General features: G+C 45.3%; 1 protein-coding gene across 1 annotated transcript in view; it reads left to right on the forward strand.

The window, feature by feature from the left end:
* Positions 1–2,648: 2,648 nt before the first annotated feature.
* Positions 2,649–23,671, forward strand: part of tanc1b (tetratricopeptide repeat, ankyrin repeat and coiled-coil containing 1b) — a gene marked incomplete at its 5' end in the record, with an annotated part of 277,345 nt that continues 256,322 nt past the window's right edge. Inside the window, one exon of the mRNA XM_084311419.1 lies at positions 2,649–2,754. Coding sequence (XP_084167545.1) covers positions 2,649–2,754 — 106 coding nt within the window. The remainder of the gene's footprint in view (positions 2,755–23,671) is intronic.

Below are 23,671 nucleotides of genomic sequence, written 5' to 3' on the forward strand. Positions count from 1 at the left end.
TAATGACACCTCTTCCTCTGTTTTACTGATCCCAGATCAGAATACAAAGTAGGTGCAGGTGTCTCCTCGGGTTGTGTTTTGCTAGCTAGACTGCACTCTAATGCACCGGTTTCCTTGGAAATGAGTTACCTAATGTAACGGTTCTTGGAAATTGGGTCTTTTAAGCGGGTAAGGCTTAAGAAATGTTTAAGAAAATGACTATCAATTTTCAAATCAATTTCAGGGCTGTTAGAACCTTCATAATTGCAGAATCTAAAGAGCTGTGAAATTCCTCTACCACTTCAGGAACTACCATTTGTACCGGCTTTGACTGTGCTTGCGTTCAAGTGTGTTTCTGCATCGCTGCAACAGTGACCGGCCTGTCTCTAGGCTGTCTCTAGCTTGTCTCTAGTCTGTCTCTAGCCTGTCTCTAGCTTGTCTCTAGTCTGTCTCTAGTCTGTCTCTAGTCTGACTCTAGCCTGCCTCTAGCTTGTCTCTAGTCTGTCTCTAGCCTGTCTCTAGTCTGTCTCTAGCCTGCCTCTAGTCTGTCTCTAGCCTGTCTCTAGTCTGTCTCTATCCTGCCTCTATCCTGCCTCTAGCCTGTCTCTAGCCTGTCTCTAGTCTGTCTCTAGTCTGTCTCTATCCTGCCTCTATCCTGCCTCTAGCCTGTCTCTAGCCTGTCTCTAGTCTGTCTCTAGTCTGTCTCTATCCTGTCTCTATCCTGCCTCTATCCTGCCTCTAGCCTGTCTCTAGCCTGTCTCTAGCCTGTCTCTAGCCTGTCTCTAGCCTGTCTCTAGCCTGTCTCTAGTCTGTCTCTAGTCTGTCTCTAGTCTGTCTCTATCCTGTCTCTATCCTGCCTCTATCCTGCCTCTAGCCTGTCTCTAGCCTGTCTCTATCCTGTCTCTATCCTGTCTCTAGCCTGTCTCTAGCCTGTCTCTAGCCTGTCTCTAGCCTGCCTCTATCCTGCCTCTATCCTGCCTCTAGCCTGTCTCTACTCTGTCTCTACTCTGTCTCTACTCTGTCTCTACTCTGTCTCTACTCTCTCTACTCTGTCTCTACTCTGTCTCTACTCTCTCTACTCTGTCTCTACTCTGTCTCTACTCTGTCTCTACTCTGTCTCTACTCTGTCTCTACTCTCTCTACTCTGTCTCTACTCTCTCTACTCTGTCTCTACTCTCTCTACTCTGTCTCTACTCTGTCTCTACTCTCTCTACTCTGTCTCTACTCTCTCTATCCTGTCTCTACTCTCTCTACTCTGTCTCTACTCTCTCTACTCTGTCTCTACTCTCTCTACTCTGTCTCTACTCTCTCTACTCTGTCTCTACTCTGTCTCTACTCTGTCTCTACTCTGTCTCTACTCTGTCTCTACTCTCTCTAGCCTGCCTCTATCCTGTCTCTACTCTGTCTCTACTCTGTCTCTACTCTCTCTACTCTGTCTCTACTCTGTCTCTACTCTCTCTACTCTGTCTCTACTCTCTCTACTGTCTCTACTCTGTTTCTACTCTGTCTCTACTCTCTCTACTCTGTCTCTACTCTCTCTACTCTGTCTCTACTCTCTCTACTCTGTCTCTACTCTCTCTACTCTGTCTCTACTCTCTCTACTCTGTCTCTACTCTCTCTACTCTGTCTCTACTCTGTCTCTACTCTGTCTCTACTCTGTCTCTACTCTGTCTCTACTCTGTCTCTACTCTCTCTAGCCTGCCTCTATCCTGTCTCTACTCTGTCTCTACTCTGTCTCTACTCTCTCTACTCTGTCTCTACTCTGTCTCTACTCTCTCTACTCTGTCTCTACTCTCTCTACTGTCTCTACTCTGTCTCTACTCTGTCTCTACTCTCTCTACTCTGTCTCTACTCTCTCTACTCTGTCTCTACTCTCTCTACTCTGTCTCTACTCTGTCTCTACTCTCTCTACTCTGTCTCTACTCTCTACTCTGTCTCTACTCTCTCTATCCTGTCTCTACTCTGTCTCTACTCTGTCTCTACTCTCTCTACTCTGTCTCTACTCTCTCTACTCTGTCTCTACTCTCTCTACTCTGTCTCTACTCTGTCTCTACTCTGTCTCTACTCTGTCTCTACTCTCTCTACTCTGTCTCTACTCTGTCTCTACTCTCTCTCTACTCTGTCTCTACTCTGTCTCTACTCTGCCTCTAGCCTGATCTAGCCTGTAGACAGCTCTCCGTACCCATAGGATGTGCCTCCAGCACACAGGCAGACAGCAGAGCCAGAGGAGCAGACCATAGTGTCCTAATGAGGGCAGTAGTGGAAGTGACTAGTGTGTGTGTGTGTGTGTGCATGTGACAGTGTGCGTATAAGTCCCAGTGTGTGTGTGACTGACCTGCAGCCTCCCAGGTACGGACCCAGCAGCCGTCTTGTGGCAGCAGACCTAATCTGGGCGCTCCGCGGGGCTCGCTGGTGGGATGGCGGCCTCTCAGCACTGCACTGGGTTATCTCAGGAGACAGACCAGACCACTCAGGGCCAGGAAACGCTCCGACGCGCTGATAACATTCCAAACCACTGTGCCGTAAGAAGCCCTCTTTTATGCGCGCCTTTATTCCAGGCACCGCCAGACGCCGTAGGAACCCCCCCCCAGTGCGAGTGCGTTGAATTGTATCTCCGAGGCCAGTTACCGTTTGCTACGGTAGGCGGTTTTGACGTGGCTGGGCGGACGATGAGGAGAATATCTCTGGAGAGTCGCTCCTCTCCTCTGTTTGTGTATCTGGTGTTAAACAGAGCTGCGAGCCGGCGGCTGCACCAGGCTCTCACCCTGACCCCCGGTACACTTTCCTTCACAGAGGAGCCACGATGCTTTCACGATGAAAGCTTTCTTACTGAAGGCCGGTTCACTTAACTCTGATTCATCCCCTCTGTCTGCCTGCGTTCCCTTAAGTACCAGGGTACCATGTAGCTGTTTTTAGAGAGGAGGTTGTGTAATAAAAGGTCCTCTGTGACATTTATCACCCGGGTTTATTGGAAGCGACTATAGGGTTGAATAGTGGCCATCGGGATACCGGGATTAACCAGGACCTCTCGCCGCAAACCACGCCACAGGAATTCTAGGATCAAGTTGCTGTGAAATTGATGTTTGAAATTAATTACAAGGTTTTAGCTGAATCGCTCAGATATCTCCAAGCTGTCAACACAACAGGTACAGGTATGGGCAGAGTAATAGAAGAAAGACATAAATATAGGCAATAGAATTAGATCTGAATATACAAATAATATGAGAACAATAAACAGCGTAAACAATACAATTTCATTTCATTTTTATTTATTCGTACATGGAATTGTTACAGTCCAACAGTGTCTTCAGTGCATATAGTTCACTTAATATGATCCACTAAATTCCATGGCCGAAAGGAACAGGAAGAAGAAAACTCTTATTGTACCTGCCCCTACAAACAAATTAACTTTGAATATAAAAATATGGGCACAATAAACGGCGTAAAAAAAGGTGCAGATGAGGGTCTGTATGCTGGTTATATATAGTCGTAGCCTGAGCGTTTCATTCCCTTACATGCTACTGTAACTAGAGGCATTTTGTCACAAATGTTACTGGCTCTGTTTGCCAGTACACACACACACACACACACTCACACACACGGCACAGACACACACACACACACGGCACGCATGCACGCACACGGCACACACACGGCACACACACACACACACACACACTAGTGGTCTGCAAGGGCCTTGAAATAAAGCCCGAGCCCTGCCCGAGCCCGTGAACTTCAGGCCCTGCCCGAAAATAAGCCCGACTGTAAATAATATTTTAAGCCCTAGCCCGCATGAAAACCTGAAAAAAATTATTGTTATTATTATTAAAATATAATTTTTTTTTGTATTTGTTTTAAATATTCGAAACACGGTTTTATATGAACGTAATAAATAAACAAAACTAAGAAGCATTTACATAGCCTGTTTCGCAATGCCGTCTCTCCCAGTGCTCGCTTATAGACTGACTCACACATCAGCCTCGTAAAACGTATTGAAGGCTATAGAATCTTCTTTGACACACACACGTCACACACACACACACACGACACACAATAGCCTACTCAGTCAAACAAACAAACAGAAAACAGAAATCAGATTTCGAGCAGAGCAACGTAATGAAAAGCACAACAAAACAGGTAGCGAGCGACCCAGCAAATAATAAACATCACTCACCACGACGTCAGCAACGCGTTGAACACCGTTAACACTTTGACTGCCATGAAACGTCTTTTCACGTCATTGCTGGCCATGCTCAAGTTGCCGGGGGACGCTGTACAGCGTCCTTATATCAATATTTCAAAAATCTGCGATCGGATTCATATGTCCCCTCCGCTGGCCTGAGATCCACCAGCAGGACCCACTGAGCTCTCTGGCGGTTCAGGAGCGCCATCTGGTGGCCGATCGGCGCAATCGCCAAACAGGATGTTTAATAGAGGTTGTCCTAGACGACCGTAGTACTTCCGGCGCTCGCTATAGGTCCCGCGACTCTGGCTCGTCACACTACACAGTGATCGATTGCCAATAACTCGATAAACAACATGATTTGGACGTATATACCATTATACAAGCTGGAGATGGACCGGGTAAATTTACATCCCATAATGATAAGATTTCAACTCGACGATGATCGCCCAACGGCGCGCGGAGACTGGGGTGAGTTTCAGCGTGTAACGTTACCGTCTTCGATACTAACTGCTATTATCAACATTTGACCCACATTAGATGATTGGTATAACGCTGCCCACGGAATTATAAACGCCCCCTAGCCCATCCGGTCAACATCAGATGACGTGTAGTAACTTCTAGAAGTACGTCTAGTTGGAATTTTTTATATCGCGCTGATTGCCATAAAACTGTATTAAATCATCAATATAATGCATTTGGGGCTATAGATCACGTTCTGGAGAAAGCTGCAGAAAGAGATGAAAACATACTTATACATTAGACCATACTTTACTATGAATATGTGAATGAAAAAGTTTAACGTTGCTACACAATGAACAATACATATAGGACTTTGAATGGGCCCTAATAATGGCAATGTAGCAATAGAATTTAAAAAGTTATAGCCATGCAAAGAAGGGGTACTTCTCCATAGACAAATAGAGCCGGCAACCTATGGTATATCATTAATTTAACCCAAGGCAACCAAAGTGTTAACAAAACTTCACCAACCGGCTACATACATCCCAAGAACAAATTAAAACGTTCGCCAACTGGCTATATTCCAACACAACCAATCGAGTTGAACTTGTCCCCTGAATTCTCCCTGCGCGCTGCTGTAATTACATCCAAATGTTTCTCTGGCGCAAAAGAGAAAGCGAATCTTAAAACTAAGGTTATCCTATAACCCTAGTTATATGGGAAAAAAAAAAAAAAACGCAATAAAAAAAAAATAAAAAAAAAAACGGCGGTGCCCGGGCCCGGCCGAGCCCGAATTATTTATTAAAAAAAAAGCCCTACCCAGCCCGAACCCGCCGGGCCGGGCCCCGTCGGGCCTGGGCAAGGTTGCAGTGCACTAACACACACACACACACACACACACACGGCACGCACATGCACACCTGCATTCTTCACAAAGGATACACCAGTCACCTGCATGTTCTCACGGTCTGATGATCCACACGCTCCAGCCTCAGCCTTCGTGAGCTCAGCAGCTCTCTCGACCATCGGCTTCATTCATTAGTTGTGCATTTCCAGACAACGGTAACGCTGCTCTATTTATGGAGCCCACACAGCGCACAGTGAATCACACAGTGAATCCCAAAGCGTTTGTCCGAGACGGCTGACGCGGGCGGTTAGACCACATGTCTCTCTGGGCGCAGACTTTGGCTACAGGTTGTATATTTGTGAGTAGAGAGAGAGCCCAGATGTTACCAAGTTTAGTTTTATAAAGTGACGTCTTCGATCCCATCCCCAGTGACCATAGCCCAGTCCCAGTAACCATATCCCAGTCCCAGTCCCCTCCCCAGTAACCATAGCTAATAGCCCAGTCCCCCCCCAGTAACCATAGCTAATAGCCCAGTCCCCTCCCAGTAACCATAGCTAATAGCCCAGTCCCCTCCCAGTAACCATAGCTAATAGCCCAGTCCCCCCCCAGTAACCATAGCTAATAGCCCAGTCCAGGGGCGTTTTTTGGGTTAGAAAACATTGGGGGCTTCAGCCCGGGGGGCTGGAGGGTGGGGTCCCCCCCCCCCCCCCCCTTTTTTTTTTTTTTTTTTTTTAACACAGAAATACGCAATTTTAGAGTAATTAGAGATGAATACTGAATAACTAGAATCATTAGAGGTTCTCAAAGTGAGGTCCAGGTCCATGAGAGGGATCTGGGCAGTCCCCATAGAACATTCAAAGTTAACAGGACCAAATCATCAGTTTCTTATTTATTTATTTAGCCAGATAAAACATTGATCTGGTCCAAGAAGCCCCAACAGGAGTACAAATATACACATATATATACATATATATATATATATATATATATATACTGTACATACATACACATATACATACACCAATAACAAAATAAAAACACAGTTAAGAATCATACACATAAGCAAATAAACAAACAAACAAACAAACATATGCACAGCCTATGTACAAAATAAATAAACAGTTCATCTCTAGTCTTTACAGTTTTTCCTTGTCAGGACAGGCAGAGATGCAGTCCCTACTATCCAAAGTGTATTTTCCCTCCTGGATGATGATAATAATAATAATAATAATAATAATAATAATAATAATAATAATAATAATAATAATAATAATAATAATAATAATAATAATAATAATAATAATAATAATAATAATAATAATGCATTTGATTTATAAGGCGCCTTTCAGGACACTAAAAAAAGTCCACAAATCGGTGAATGAAAAAATTATAGGATCAAATGAAAACTACTTACTAAATTTTTTTAAAAGTACTAAAAACCAACAAAAAATACCAAACACTAACAAACAATTAAAATATAATTTTTTTTTGTATTTGTTTTAAATATTCGAAACACGGTTTTATATGAACGTAATAAATAAACAAAACTAAGAAGCATTTACATAGCCTGTTTCGCAATGCCGTCTCTCCCAGTGCTCGCTTATAGACTGACTCACACATCAGCCTCGTAAAACGTATTGAAGGCTATAGAATCTTCTTTGACACACACACGTCACACACACACACACACGACACACAATAGCCTACTCAGTCAAACAAACAAACAGAAAACAGAAATCAGATTTCGAGCAGAGCAACGTAATGAAAAGCACAACAAAACAGGTAGCGAGCGACCCAGCAAATAATAAACATCACTCACCACGACGTCAGCAACGCGTTGAACACCGTTAACACTTTGACTGCCATGAAACGTCTTTTCACGTCATTGCTGGCCATGCTCAAGTTGCCGGGGGACGCTGTACAGCGTCCTTATATCAATATTTCAAAAATCTGCGATCGGATTCATATGTCCCCTCCGCTGGCCTGAGATCCACCAGCAGGACCCACTGAGCTCTCTGGCGGTTCAGGAGCGCCATCTGGTGGCCGATCGGCGCAATCGCCAAACAGGATGTTTAATAGAGGTTGTCCTAGACGACCGTAGTACTTCCGGCGCTCGCTATAGGTCCCGCGACTCTGGCTCGTCACACTACACAGTGATCGATTGCCAATAACTCGATAAACAACATGATTTGGACGTATATACCATTATACAAGCTGGAGATGGACCGGGTAAATTTACATCCCATAATGATAAGATTTCAACTCGACGATGATCGCCCAACGGCGCGCGGAGACTGGGGTGAGTTTCAGCGTGTAACGTTACCGTCTTCGATACTAACTGCTATTATCAACATTTGACCCACATTAGATGATTGGTATAACGCTGCCCACGGAATTATAAACGCCCCCTAGCCCATCCGGTCAACATCAGATGACGTGTAGTAACTTCTAGAAGTACGTCTAGTTGGAATTTTTTATATCGCGCTGATTGCCATAAAACTGTATTAAATCATCAATATAATGCATTTGGGGCTATAGATCACGTTCTGGAGAAAGCTGCAGAAAGAGATGAAAACATACTTATACATTAGACCATACTTTACTATGAATATGTGAATGAAAAAGTTTAACGTTGCTACACAATGAACAATACATATAGGACTTTGAATGGGCCCTAATAATGGCAATGTAGCAATAGAATTTAAAAAGTTATAGCCATGCAAAGAAGGGGTACTTCTCCATAGACAAATAGAGCCGGCAACCTATGGTATATCATTAATTTAACCCAAGGCAACCAAAGTGTTAACAAAACTTCACCAACCGGCTACATACATCCCAAGAACAAATTAAAACGTTCGCCAACTGGCTATATTCCAACACAACCAATCGAGTTGAACTTGTCCCCTGAATTCTCCCTGCGCGCTGCTGTAATTACATCCAAATGTTTCTCTGGCGCAAAAGAGAAAGCGAATCTTAAAACTAAGGTTATCCTATAACCCTAGTTATATGGGAAAAAAAAAAATAAACGCAATAAAAAAAAAATAAAAAAAAAAACGGCGGTGCCCGGGCCCGGCCGAGCCCGAATTATTTATTAAAAAAAAAGCCCTACCCAGCCCGAACCCGCCGGGCCGGGCCCCGTCGGGCCTGGGCAAGGTTGCAGTGCACTAACACACACACACACACACACACACACGGCACGCACATGCACACCTGCATTCTTCACAAAGGATACACCAGTCACCTGCATGTTCTCACGGTCTGATGATCCACACGCTCCAGCCTCAGCCTTCGTGAGCTCAGCAGCTCTCTCGACCATCGGCTTCATTCATTAGTTGTGCATTTCCAGACAACGGTAACGCTGCTCTATTTATGGAGCCCACACAGCGCACAGTGAATCACACAGTGAATCCCAAAGCGTTTGTCCGAGACGGCTGACGCGGGCGGTTAGACCACATGTCTCTCTGGGCGCAGACTTTGGCTACAGGTTGTATATTTGTGAGTAGAGAGAGAGCCCAGATGTTACCAAGTTTAGTTTTATAAAGTGACGTCTTCGATCCCATCCCCAGTGACCATAGCCCAGTCCCAGTAACCATATCCCAGTCCCAGTCCCCTCCCCAGTAACCATAGCTAATAGCCCAGTCCCCCCCCAGTAACCATAGCTAATAGCCCAGTCCCCTCCCAGTAACCATAGCTAATAGCCCAGTCCCCTCCCAGTAACCATAGCTAATAGCCCAGTCCCCCCCCAGTAACCATAGCTAATAGCCCAGTCCAGGGGCGTTTTTTGGGTTAGAAAACATTGGGGGCTTCAGCCCGGGGGGCTGGAGGGTGGGGTCCCCCCCCCCCCCCCCCCTTTTTTTTTTTTTTTTTTTTTAACACAGAAATACGCAATTTTAGAGTAATTAGAGATGAATACTGAATAACTAGAATCATTAGAGGTTCTCAAAGTGAGGTCCAGGTCCATGAGAGGGATCTGGGCAGTCCCCATAGAACATTCAAAGTTAACAGGACCAAATCATCAGTTTCTTATTTATTTATTTAGCCAGATAAAACATTGATCTGGTCCAAGAAGCCCCAACAGGAGTACAAATATACACATATATATACATATATATATATATATATATATATATACTGTACATACATACACATATACATACACCAATAACAAAATAAAAACACAGTTAAGAATCATACACATAAGCAAATAAACAAACAAACAAACAAACATATGCACAGCCTATGTACAAAATAAATAAACAGTTCATCTCTAGTCTTTACAGTTTTTCCTTGTCAGGACAGGCAGAGATGCAGTCCCTACTATCCAAAGTGTATTTTCCCTCCTGGATGATGATAATAATAATAATAATAATAATAATAATAATAATAATAATAATAATAATAATAATAATAATAATAATAATAATAATAATAATAATAATAATAATAATAATAATGCATTTGATTTATAAGGCGCCTTTCAGGACACTAAAAAAAGTCCACAAATCGGTGAATGAAAAAATTATAGGATCAAATGAAAACTACTTACTAAATTTTTTTAAAAGTACTAAAAACCAACAAAAAATACCAAACACTAACAAACATTCAGCACAGACAATGGGGATGCTGACACCAAAAAAAAGTAAAAAAGTAAAAAAAAAAAAAAAATGTAAACAATTTTTTTTTTTTTTTTTTTTTTTTTAGATCCGGGGCTAGGAGAAAAACATCCGGGGCTAAAGCCCCGGAAGCCCAGGGCTAACGACGCCACTGGCCCAGTCCCCTCCCAGTAACCATAGCTAATAGCCCAGTCCCCCCCCAGTAACCATAGCTAATAGCCCAGTCCCCTCCCAGTAACCATAGCTAATAGCCCAGTCCCCTCCCAGTAACCATAGCTAATAGCCCAGTCCCCCCCCAGTAACCATAGCTAATAGCCCAGTCCCCCCCCCAGTAACCATAGCTAATAGTCCAGTCCCCCCCCAGTAACCATAGCTAATAGTCCCAGTCCCCTCCCAGTAACCATAGCTAATAGCCCAGTCCCCTCCCCAGTAACCATAGCTAATAGCCCAGTCCCCCCCCCCAGTAACCATAGCTAATAGTCCAGTCCCCCCCCAGTAACCATAGCTAATAGTCCCAGTCCCCTCCCAGTAACCATAGCTAATAGCCCAGTCCCCTCCCAGTAACCATAGCTAATAGTCCAGTCCCCTCCCAGTAACCATAGCTAATAGTCCCAGTCCCCCCCCCAGTAACCATAGCTAATAGCCCAGTCCCCTCCCAGTAACCATAGCTAATAGCCCAGTCCCCCCCCCAGTAACCATAGCTAATAGCCCAGTAACTAACAGGACTGCCATGTGACCAGCACTTCCGTCCAGAACTGTTGTTTTTAACACTGTCCAGTCGACACGTTTTGGAATGTTTTCTTGGAATTCTAGAAATCTGTAGCGATCAGTGGCTTGGCAGCCATCGTCACGTCATTATACTCACATTCTAATTTCATGTAATTTCATGTTATTCATTCAATCTTCATTTCAACCCAACAAATTAGGGCATTCCCTCATTTCCAATGATATTGAGCTTACAAACATAATAAATACATGATAAATACAATAGAAATAGAACAATAGACAATATAAATACAATAGAAAACACCATAAACAATACAATATACATTAAATGCAATCATATTAAATCATAGAAATCATGACCTGGTTACTCTCAGTGGATGGACCGATATTATTCCAGGTAAGGGGGGAAATTATGGTTGTTTTTGGGTGAACTGCCCCTTTAATAATAATAATAATAATAACTATATTTATATAGCACCTTTCATACATGGAGTGCAGCTCAAAGTGCTTCACAGCAAATAGCATAAAATTAGTGCAGACATAAGAATACGCATAAAATAAGTACAATAAGTACCGTGTTGCTCGAAAGCAACAGTTGCAGAAAGACGGTTACCTACGTATGTGAGAGAGCTCTCATTGGTCAGATTGGATTTAAAAGCTGGGTGTTTAAAAATAATAATAATAATAATTAAATTATGTTTTTGGTAGATTTTTTATTTGTTTGTACTACCGGGCAGTCCGGTAGAGGGAGAGAGAGAGGAAGAACGGGAGACAGAGCAGGGGGAAGACATATGGCAAAGGACGCCGGGTCCGGGAATCGAACCTGGATCGGCCGCTTTGCGACGCAGCGCGTTACATGGGTTGCCACTTGGGTGCCCAAAAGCTGGGTGTTTTAACGTCGTCTCCACTTTCACGCGTCACGGCAGATGGAGCAGGGACCTCCATCGAGCAGCGCATTAATGGCAGCCATTACACTGATCTGACTGCTGCAATGTCACATTGGAGGCAATTACATCTGCGATAAGGCTTCAGATGCTATCTAGCTCCTGCATGGGTTCCTATGTGGACCTCAGGGCTAAGGTTATTCCACCATCTACGTTAATGCACAAGAAGAACCTTTCCCTGGAGATTTGGTGAGGTGTGCATTCATTCATTCATTATTTTGTGCGCGTTAGCTTGCGTTCATTCATTCATTCCGTTGTGCATGAAAACCACCACATTAGCTTGCATTCATTCATTCATTCCTATGTGTGTATGTTAGCTCGCATTCATTCATTAATTCATTCCTATGTGTGCATGTTAGCTTGCATTCATTCATTTATTCCTATGTGTGCATGCTAGCTCGCATTCATTCATTCATTCATTCATTCATTCATTCCTTTTTTTTCTTTTTTTTTTAAACATAACATAAATTTTGACACACAAGCATTAACAGTAAATATCCTAAGTAAATCACAGGATTATACATTTCAAATCAATATAAATGTAGTTTACGGGATATATGTACCTAATACTTGCAATCCAATCCAATACATACATATGCTCTTGCTCGCTCTCCCCCCCCGGACCCCCACTTGGATAATCCATCCATTTTCATTTGTTTCTAACCAGGAATTACAATTCATATGCTATCTTTTATTCTCTCCACCACTTCTAACCAAATTGCACTGTTAGTTTCACTGATACCTAAAATTCTTGCTGTAGATATCTCTAGATAAATCCATACCTTCCGGCACATTTTTTCCGGTTGAATCCATCGTGAAGCTATCAGCTTTTTAGCAGCTGTAAAACCGGATAAAACTAGTCTCTTTAGCTATATAGGGGCTGCATACTGAAAGACATCATTCAACAGCAATACAGAGGGATGTACAGGTATATTCAGAAGTAAGAATTCTGATAATTGCAGGGTCACTTCTTCCCAGAATTTCTTAACAGGTGGGCAATCCCAATACATATGCATAAATGTACCCTCATCACCATTTGTACATAAAGAACATATAGAATCTTGTCTAAGTCCCATTCTGTTCAATCTTATAGGAGTCAGGTATGTCCTGTGAATATAATTAAGATTAATTTGTTGATGATCCGGGTTGCGTGATGCAATTCGAACGTTTGCCCAGACTTCTTGCCAATCAAAATCTACTTCCAAATCTGGTATATCCCTCCTCCATACTAAGTCTAGGGGAAGGATTTCATACGAAGACGTTAGTAAGCGATGATAAAAATCAGATACGCATCCTCTCGATGTCTCTCTTTCATAGAAGAATTTGTGATATCTGTGATGCTCAATTGGTATTTTTAATGGGACTCCATGAGCCTTCAAACATTTTAATAACTGTGCGTAGAAATAATATGTGGAACTGGTGAGGTTAAATTTTTTATGTATATCATGATAGCTACAAAAACCCTGTTTGTTGAAAACATCTCCCAATGTATGTATGCCCTGCTTTTCCCATTTGGGGTATCTGATAGGTCGTTTCCCAATAAGGAGTGCATTGTTATTGAATAGGGGATGGCTATGCCAATTATGTTGGTTAGTATATTTTTTTTGTGTTTCTCGCCATAACCGAATCACATGTGTAATAAGAGGGCCAAATTTCACTTCGCATTGCTTAATTGATAGTTTGGTGTATACTATGTCCTGCAGTCTATGTGGTGCTACTATCTTTTCTTCTAAGTTTCTCCAGGATACTGATGCTTGGGAGTCAAACCAGGTTGTCAGTGGTCTTAAAGAGTACGCTTTAAAATAGTGGTAAAAGTCTGGGAATGCTAATCCACCGTCGGCTTTGTTTCTCTGTGCGGTGAATCTTTTTATTCTTGGAGGTTTATTATTCCAAACAAATTTATATGCGGTGGAGTGTAATTTTTTCCAGTAACCATCAGGAGGGGGTAGCGGTAACATTGAGCTAATGAAGTTGATTCTAGGTAAGACATCCATCTTAACTATTGATACTCTGGCCTGTACTGAATTTTTAAGTTTGGACCACAAGTTTGGATCATTCATTCATTCCTATGTGTGCATGTTAGCTCGCATTCATTCATTCCTATGTGTGTATGTTAGCTCGCATTCATTCATTCATTCATTCATTCATTCATTCATTCATTCATTCATTCATTCATTCCTATGTGTGCATGTTAGCTCGCATTCATTCATTCATTCATTCATTCATTCATTCATTCATTCATTCCTATGTGTGCATGTTAGCTTGCTTTCATTCATTCATCCATTCCTATGTGTGCGTGTTAGCTCACATTCATTCCTATTTGCGTGTTTGCCCGCATTCATTCATTCACTCATTTTTGCCCGCATGCAGACCTATATTCTGCTGTGTCTCTGAGCTCTCAGCCTCTCCATCTTCCTGTTGTAAGTCATCTGCCCGATCCCTTCCGTGCTTCCTGGTGAGACAGCTCAACAGGCCCCGGCTGAGCTCCATCACTGGCCTGTCCTACTGATTGCCCCTCGGAGGCAGGTGGGTTTAAGTGATGGAGCACCCCCCCCCCCTGCCAGGCCCCGGTGACAAAGAGCTGTTTGCCCCCAAACCATCCTCTCTGCCCCGTCAGGGACTACGTCTGGTGGGCACAGAGGGAGCTGCGGCGGTAGGGGGCGCTGTTTCCCACTACAGTAGTTATTGTGCCTTTAACCAGCGTCAGCTAGTCGGCCGCATAATGTTAAATGGTGCATTTATATAGCATCTTTTATCCAAAGCGCTTTACAATTTTTCCCTCACATTCACCCATTCACTCACACATTCACACACCCAGGGGAATGTTTGAGTATATGATGGTATAGATGACACTGAGAGCACTCAGGAGAATGTTCTGAGTATATGATGGTATAGATGACACTGAGAGACACCCAGGAGAATGTTCTGAGTATATGATGGTATAGATGACTGAGAGACACTCAGTAGAATGTTCTGAGTATATGATGGTATAGATGACACTGAGAGACACCCAGGAGAATGTTCTGAGTATGTGATGGTATAGATGACACTGAGAGACACTCAGGAGAATGTTCTGAGTATATGATGGTATAGATGACACTGAGAGACACCCAGGAGAATGTTTGAGTATATGATGGTATAGATGACACTGAGAGACACTCAGGAGAATGTTTGAGTATATGATGGTATAGATGACACTGAGAGACACCCAGGAGAATGTTCCGTGGGTCCACAAAATCAGTGGACAGCTCCAGACTTTCTAAGATAAGATATTCCTTTATTGATCCCCTTGGGGAAATTCAGGTGTCATAGATTAGATCTGAACATATACATCTGAGAAAAATAAACAGTGTAAACTCTGAAGTGAATTATTATTAATAATAATTATGAATTACCTGATGACATCACAAGTTTGAGTCTTACTTCACGAGAGAGTAGCTCATGTTAAGAAATATTGATTCAGCTTTCCTGGGCTGTGGGAATAACATGTTGGAACTGAATCTGGGTGATTTTCCCCTTTTAACCGATGAAGGGTAGCTGAGCTTTAAATGGAAGCCGTTGTCTACAGTGGTTTCAAGCTCACTAGATAGGAGACTGATATTTCATTGCTGAAATCCATCACATTCCTACGCAGAGCTGTCTCTACGCCTGTACACCACAGCCTGCTAAAGACCTCCGCCCAAGAGGGATAATTTCTACCAAATCCGGACATTCCACGACCAAATTAGTTTGAAAGAAGAATGTGGCTATAACCTTTCTTTGGTTGCATACACAATAACCTAAAATTAAGCTTGTCTGACCATTTATGAGTCATGCAGTGATGTCATTTTCAGAAAAATAAACAGACTATAGTTCTATGTCTTTTCTGCGTAAGGAAACCTTATGGCTGCGTTCATCGTCGTGTTCATGGGTACAGTGAATAAACAAGGCTGTAAATTATAAAACTTTTTTCAACTAATCTTCGGTTCTTATTCATAAAAGAGACTAAAGATATGGAGGCAACAATAATATAATATGATTTATTCTAGGGATGCACTGAAAATTCGTCCCCAAAAAAAATGGTTAAAAAGGCTCTTTCGGCTTTCGGCCGAAAGGGTTTTAGCACCGAAAATATATCACCGAATGTCAAAGAACAGGGATACGTAACGTTCGTAACCGAAAGTGTTGTTGTGATGACGTAATCAAAATGCGCAACGTGTAACGTGAGCAGCTTGGCAGCTCTTCCTGCATTCTGCAGCCTGTGATAACTAACTCCTCTTGGGAGTCGCGCTGTTTCTATGTAAACTCCGCGACCGCGAGCAACGCATCCAATAAATGCGTCTTTAACATGCTTTATATCCTCGCCATTACTATATGCCTGTCGCGGTTAAAACATTTTGAACTAACGTTAGCGTTAAGCTAGCTAACGCTTCCATTCCTCTTTGACCCATCTCTCGTAAGCTACGTCATCCCCCGCTAAGAGTCATGGGAGATGTAGTAAATACAACAGTCTTGTGTGTGTGTCTTTATGCAGATCGTGATGCAGTTTTAAAGCACCTTGGCTTTGTTCTGAATGCACTTTGTTGTAGTTATCCTACAGAGAAAAGAAAATGCACTTGACTTTAATGCACATTTTGTTGTATGCAAAGAGAAAATGTTTAAATTGTACAATCTTTCAGCAGTCAGTCTGGAATTAATGTATGCATTCAAAAGTGCTGAATAAATGTTTTATGGGCCCATAATAGTGATTATTAATATTATTTAAGTTAAGTTTAGCCATAATCATGTCTTTTGTCATAATCAGGTAGCTGAAAAAAAAGAAATACATTATATATATATTTATATTAATCATTTTCGGCCTTTCGGCATTCGGTTTTCGGCCAACTGTTTCCTATTTTCGGTATCGGTTTTCGGCCAAGAATTTCCCATTCGGTGCATCCCTAATTTCATTCAATAAGTTAAGGGGAAATAATACAAGAATAGGAAGCAGCGGTTAGTTTGCTTCCTGTTTGGGGCAGAGATGTCTTTGACAGTGGAATGCAAGTGGAACGTCGTCCAACTCTCTGCGTAGGGGAATGGAAATTCATCAGCATAATTTCGGTTACCATGGTCTGTCCTGCTGCCACCTGTGAGTCTTGTCCAGTCCGTCTGCAAGTCGCCACACAGTGCAACCGAGGCTGGGGCTGCACGGCTGAGGGAGGTAGTGGTTCACTCTGTTGTGAATAACTGATGCCTTTCGATAAATCATTTGTGGGGTTTATACATTCATTTGTGGGGTTTATACATTCATTTGTGGGGTTTATACATTCATTTGTGGGGGTTATACATTAATTTGTGGGGGTTAGTTATTCATTTGTGGGGTTTATTCAATCATTTGTGGGGTTTATACATTCATTTGTGGGGGTTATACATTCATTTGTGGGGCTTAGTTATTCATTTGTGGGGTTTATTAATTCATGTGTGGGGTTTATACATACATTTGTGGGGATTATTTATACATTTGTAGGGTTTATTCATTCATTTGTGGGGTTTATTCAATCATTTGTGGTGTTTATTCAATCATTTGTGGGGTTTATACATTCATTTGTGGGGTTTATTCAATCATTTGTGGTGTTTATTCAATCATTTGTGGGGTTTACTTTTTAATTTGTGGGGTTTATTCCATTGTATATATTACTCCATTGCTAAGACCGGGGGTCACAGTAGCAGCAGCTGCTCGCATTTAGAAGTTTATAGAAATAGTGTTTACTGTTGCAGACTCAAATCAACCACACGTCTTTATTCCACCCTCTCTCTTTTAACAGTCACATGTGCAATTAGCTCCATTAGCTCCATTTCATAAAAACCGCCTGCGTCTCTTTTCCTATACGAGTGCTTTTCTGATCTGAACACAGAGCTGCTCCAGCTGTTGAAACGGTTGAGAGGATCTTGGTGTCGTGTCACTGCCCTGCAGCCTCAAGCAACCAGAGCTGTTCAGCTCACATTCACACCAGAGCTGTTCTCTTCACGTTCACACCAGAGCTGTTCAGCTCACATTCACACCAGAGCTGTTCTCTTCACGTTCACACCAGAGCTGTTCTCTTCACGTTCACACCAGAGCTGTTCTCCTCACGTTCACACCAGAGCTGTTCTCTTCACGTTCACACCAGAGCTGTTCTCTTCACGTTCACACCAGAGCTGTTCAGCTCACATTCACACCAGAGCTGTTCTCTTCACGTTCACACCAGAGCTGTTCTCTTCACGTTCACACCAGAGCTGTTCTCCTCACGTTCACACCAGAGCTGTTCTCTTCACGTTCACACCAGAGCTGTTCTCCTCACGTTCACACCAGAGCTGTTCTCCTCACGTTCACACCAGAGCTGTTCTCCTCACGTTCACACCAGAGCTGTTCAGCTCACGTTCACACCAGAGCTGTTCTCCTCACGTTCACACCAGAGCTGTTCAGCTCACGTTCACACCAGAGCTGTTCTCTTCACGTTCACACCAGAGCTGTTCTCCTCACGTTCACACCAGAGCTGTTCAGCTCACGTTCACACCAGAGCTGTTCTCTTCACGTTCACACCAGAGCTGTTCTCCTCACGTTCACACCAGAGCTGTTCAGCTCACGTTCACACCAGAGCTGTTCTCTTCACGTTCACACCAGAGCTGTTCTCCTCACGTTCACACCAGAGCTGTTCTCTTCACGTTCACACCAGAGCTGTTCTCCTCACGTTCACACCAGAGCTGTTCTCCTCACGTTCACACCAGAGCTGTTCTCCTCACGTTCACACCAGAGCTGTTCTCCTCACGTTCACACCAGAGCTGTTCAGCTCACGTTCACACCAGAGCTGTTCAGCTCACGTTCACACCAGAGCTGTTCTCCTCACGTTCACACCAGAGCTGTTCTCTTCACGTTCACACCAGAGCTGTTCTCCTCACGTTCACACTAGAGCTGTTCTCCTCACGTTCACACCAGAGCTGTTTTCCTCCTCACGTTCACACCAGAGCTGTTCTCCTCACGTTCACACCAGAGCTGTTCTCTTCACGTTCACACCAGAGCTGTTCTCCTCACGTTCACACCAGAGCTGTTCTCCTCACGTTCACACCAGAGCTGTTCTCCTCACGTTCACACCAGAGCTGTTCTCCTCACGTTCACACCAGAGCTGTTCTCCTCACGTTCACACCAGAGCTGTTCTCCTCACGTTCACACCAGAGCTGTTCTCCTCACGTTCACACCAGAGCTGTTCTGCTCACGTTCACACCAGAGCTGTTCTCCTCACGTTCACACCAGAGATGTTCTCCTCACGTTCACACCAGAGCTGTTCAGCTCACGTTCACACCAGAGCTGTTCTCCTCACGTTCACACCAGAGCTGTTCTCTTCACGTTCACACCAGAGCTGTTCTCTTTACGTTCACACCAGAGCTGTTTTCTTCACGTTCACACCAGAGCTGTTCTCCTCACATTCACACCAGAGCTGTTCTCCTCACGTTCACACCAGAGCTGTTCAGCTCACGTTCACACCAGAGCTGTTCTCTTCACGTTCACACCAGAGCTGTTCTCCTCACGTTCACACCAGAGCTGTTCAGCTCACGTTCACACCAGAGCTGTTCTCTTCACGTTCACACCAGAGCTGTTCTCTTCACGTTCACACCAGAGCTGTTCAGCTCACGTTCACACCAGAGCTGTTCTCTTCACGTTCACACCAGAGCTGTTCAGCTCACGTTCACACCAGAGCTGTTCTCCTCACGTTCACACCAGAGCTGTTCTCCTCACGTTCACACCAGAGCTGTTCTCCTCATGTTCACACCAGAGCTGTTCTCCTCACGTTCACACCAGAGCTGTTCTCCTCACGTTCACACCAGAGCTGTTCAGCTCACGTTCACACCAGAGCTGTTCTACTCACGTTCACACCAGAGCTGTTCTCCTCACGTTCACACCAGAGCTGTTCTCCTCACGTTCACACCAGAGCTGTTCTCCTCACGTTCACACCAGAGCTGTTCTCCTCACGTTCACACCAGAGCTGTTCTCCTCACGTTCACACCAGAGCTGTTCTCCTCACGTTCACACCAGAGCTGTTCTCCTCACGTTCACACCAGAGCTGTTCTCTTCACGTGTTCACACCAGAGCTGTTCAGCTCACGTTCACACCAGAGCTGTTCTCCTCACGTTCACACCAGAGCTGTTCAGCTCACGTTCACACCAGAGCTGTTCTCCTCACGTTCACACCAGAGCTGTTCTCCTCACGTTCACACCAGAGCTGTTCTCTTCACGTTCACACCAGAACTGTTCAGCTCACGTTCACACCAGAGCTGTTCAGCTCACGTTCACACCAGAGCTGTTCGCCTCACGTTCACACCAGAGCTGTTCAGCTCACGTTCACACCAGAGCTGTTCTCCTCACGTTCACACCAGAGCTGTTCTCCTCACGTTCACACCAGAGCTGTTCTCCTCACGTTCACACCAGAGCTGTTCTCTTCACGTTCACACCAGAGCTGTTCTCCTCACGTTCACACCAGAGCTGTTCTCCTCACGTTCACACCAGAGCTGTTCTCCTCACGTTCACACCAGAGCTGTTCTGCTCACGTTCACACCAGAGCTGTTCTCCTCACGTTCACACCAGAGCTGTTCAGCTCACGTTCACACCAGAGCTGTTCTCTTCACGTTCACACCAGAGCTGTTCTCTTCACGTTCACACCAGAGCTGTTCAGCTCACGTTCACACCAGAGCTGTTTTCCTCACGTTCACACCAGAGCTGTTCTCTTCACGTTCACACCAGAGCTGTTCTCCTCACGTTCACACCAGAGCTGTTCTCCTCATGTTCACACCAGAGCTGTTCTCCTCACGTTCACACCAGAGCTGTTCTCTTCACGTTCACACCAGAGCTGTTCTCCTCACGTTCACACCAGAGCTGTTCTCCTCACGTTCACACCAGAGCTGTTCTCCTCACGTTCACACCAGAGCTGTTCTCCTCACGTTCACACCAGAGCTGTTCTCCTCACGTTCACACCAGAGCTGTTCTCCTCACGTTCACACCAGAGCTGTTCTCCTCACGTTCACACCAGAGCTGTTCTGCTCACGTTCACACCAGAGCTGTTCTCCTCACGTTCACACCAGAGCTGTTCAGCTCACGTTCACACCAGAGCTGTTCTCTTCACGTTCACACCAGAGCTGTTCTCCTCACGTTCACACCAGAGCTGTTCTCCTCACGTTCACACCAGAGCTGTTCAGCTCACGTTCACACCAGAGCTGTTCTCCTCACGTTCACACCAGAGCTGTTCTCCTCACGTTCACACCAGAGCTGTTCTCTTCACGTTCACACCAGAGCTGTTCTCCTCACGTTCACACCAGAGCTGTTCTGCTCACGTTCACACCAGAGCTGTTCTCCTCACGTTCACACCAGAGCTGTTCTCACGTTCACACCAGAGCTGTTCTCCTCACGTTCACACCAGAGCTGTTCTCTTCACGTTCACACCAGAGCTGTTCTCTTCACGTTCACACAGAGCTGTTCTCCTCACGTTCACACCAGAGCTGTTCTCCTCACGTTCACACCAGAGCTGTTCTCCTCACGTTCACACCAGAGCTGTTCAGCTCACGTTCACACCAGAGCTGTTCTGCTCACGTTCACACCAGAGCTGTTCAGCTCACGTTCACACCAGAGCTGTTCTCTTCACGTTCACACCAGAGCTGTTCTCCTCACGTTCACACCAGAGCTGTTCTGCTCACGTTCACACCAGAGCTGTTCTCCTCACGTTCACACCAGAGCTGTTCTCCTCACGTTCACACCAGAGCTGTTCTCCTCACGTTCACACCAGAGCTGTTCTCTTCACGTTCACACCAGAGCTGTTCTCTTCACGTTCACACAGAGCTGTTCTCCTCACGTTCACACCAGAGCTGTTCTCCTCACGTTCACACCAGAGCTGTTCTCCTCACGTTCACACCAGAGCTGTTCTCCTCACGTTCACACCAGAGCTGTTCTCCTCACGTTCACACCAGAGCTGTTCAGCTCACGTTCACACCAGAGCTGTTCAGCTCACGTTCACACCAGAGCTGTTCTCCTCACGTTCACACCAGAGCTGTTCTCCTCACGTTCACACCAGAGCTGTTCTCCTCACGTTCACACCAGAGCTGTTCTCCTCACGTTCACACCAGAGCTGTTCTCTTCACGTTCACACCAGAGCTGTTCTCTTCACGTTCACACAGAGCTGTTCTCCTCACGTTCACACCAGAGCTGTTCTCCTCACGTTCACACCAGAGCTGTTCTCCTCACGTTCACACCAGAGCTGTTCTCCTCACGTTCACACCAGAGCTGTTCTCCTCACGTTCACACCAGAGCTGTTCTCCTCACGTTCACACCAGAGCTGTTCAGCTCACGTTCACACCAGAGCTGTTCTCCTCACGTTCACACCAGAGCTGTTCTCCTCACGTTCACACCAGAGCTGTTCTCCTCACGTTCACACCAGAGCTGTTCTCTTCACGTTCACACCAGAGCTGTTCAGCTCACGTTCACACCAGAGCTGTTCTCCTCACGTTCACACCAGAGCTGTTCTCTTCATGTTCACACCAGAGCTGTTCTGCTCACATTCTCACAGCCTCGCCCCACATCTCTGAAGGCTGCATGTTTAATGTTGACTGGGGCAAGGAAAGGCCACCTGTTAACAACTCGTGTAGACGTTAAAGACGGAACAGATGTCTGTTGGCTGCCTGGCCCGCTGACTGGCTGGCTGATTGGCTGGCTGGATCGCTGGCTGCCTGGCTGGCTGGCTGGCTGGCTGGCTGGCTGCCTGCCTGGCTGGCTGACTGGCTGGCTGACTGGCTGGCTGGATCGCTGGCTGCCTGGCTGGATCGCTGATTGGCTGGTTGCCTGGCTGCCTGGCTGGCTGGCTGGCTGGCTGGCTGGCTGGCTGACTGACTGGCTGGCTGGATCGCTGGCTGGCTGCCTGGCTGGCTGGCTGGCTGGCTGGCTGGCTGGCTGGCTGGCTGGCTGGCTGATTGGCTGGCTGGCTGGCTGGCTGGATCGCTGGCTGCCTGGCTGGATCGCTGGCTGCCTGGCTGGCTGACTGGCTGGATCGCTGGCTGCCTGGCTGGATCGCTGGCTGGATCGCTGGCTGGCTGACTGGCTGACTGGCTGACTGGCTGGCTGCCTGGCTGGATCGCTGGCTGGATCGCCTGGCTGCCTGGCTGGCTGGCTGGCTGGCTGACTGGCTGATTGGCTGGCTCTCAGAAAGGGGGGGAGGAACTGGCTTGAACTACAAGCAGCGATGGGCAGCGTTCTCACACACCTCCCCTCCACTCTGCTACTCAAAACATTGTGGACTGGAGAACGAGGGGGAGGGGGAGAGGGGGTGCATCAGTCTTTTACTGTGCTAATGGCTGCAGGGGAGGCGGTGGAGCGCTGAGTGCAGAGAAATGAATATGAAATGAAATCAGTTAGAGGGCAAGGAGAGGCCTGGCGAGGAGGAGGAGGAAGAGGAGGAGAGTAATGAGATATTTTGTAATTCCTGCTCCTCAACACTGTTGACTCACGTGACCTGGTTGAACATACCTGCCAGCTTGAGCTAGAATCTCTTATCTTTTTATTTTCTATGAGGGATGCAGATTGTGGCTGTTTAATTCTTAGGCTAATTGATTATTAACGGTTAACTGAGCTCCGCTATAAACCGATGGAGTCAAGTCTGCGATCATCTCCCTTAACCCTTTCACCGCTGCACTACCAAACGGTTAACCCTTTCACTGCGACAATACACCGACAATACGCCGGCGACCGTCAGTTGTGTGATAGTAAAGGGTTAACCTTCTGTCGTGTGGCAGTGAACGGGTTAAGTTACAAATGTTTGTTTTTCTATCAGGGAGGCTTCATCATCATCAGTCATTCTCATAAAGGGGGTTGACTTGTGCAGGGGTTGACTTGTGCAGGGGTTGACTTGTGCAGGGGTTGACTTGTGCAGGGATTGACTTGTGCA

The sequence above is a fragment of the Notolepis coatsorum genome (genome assembly GCF_963971535.1).
Source record: "Notolepis coatsorum genome assembly, chromosome: 3".
NCBI lineage: Eukaryota > Metazoa > Chordata > Actinopteri > Aulopiformes > Paralepididae > Notolepis > Notolepis coatsorum.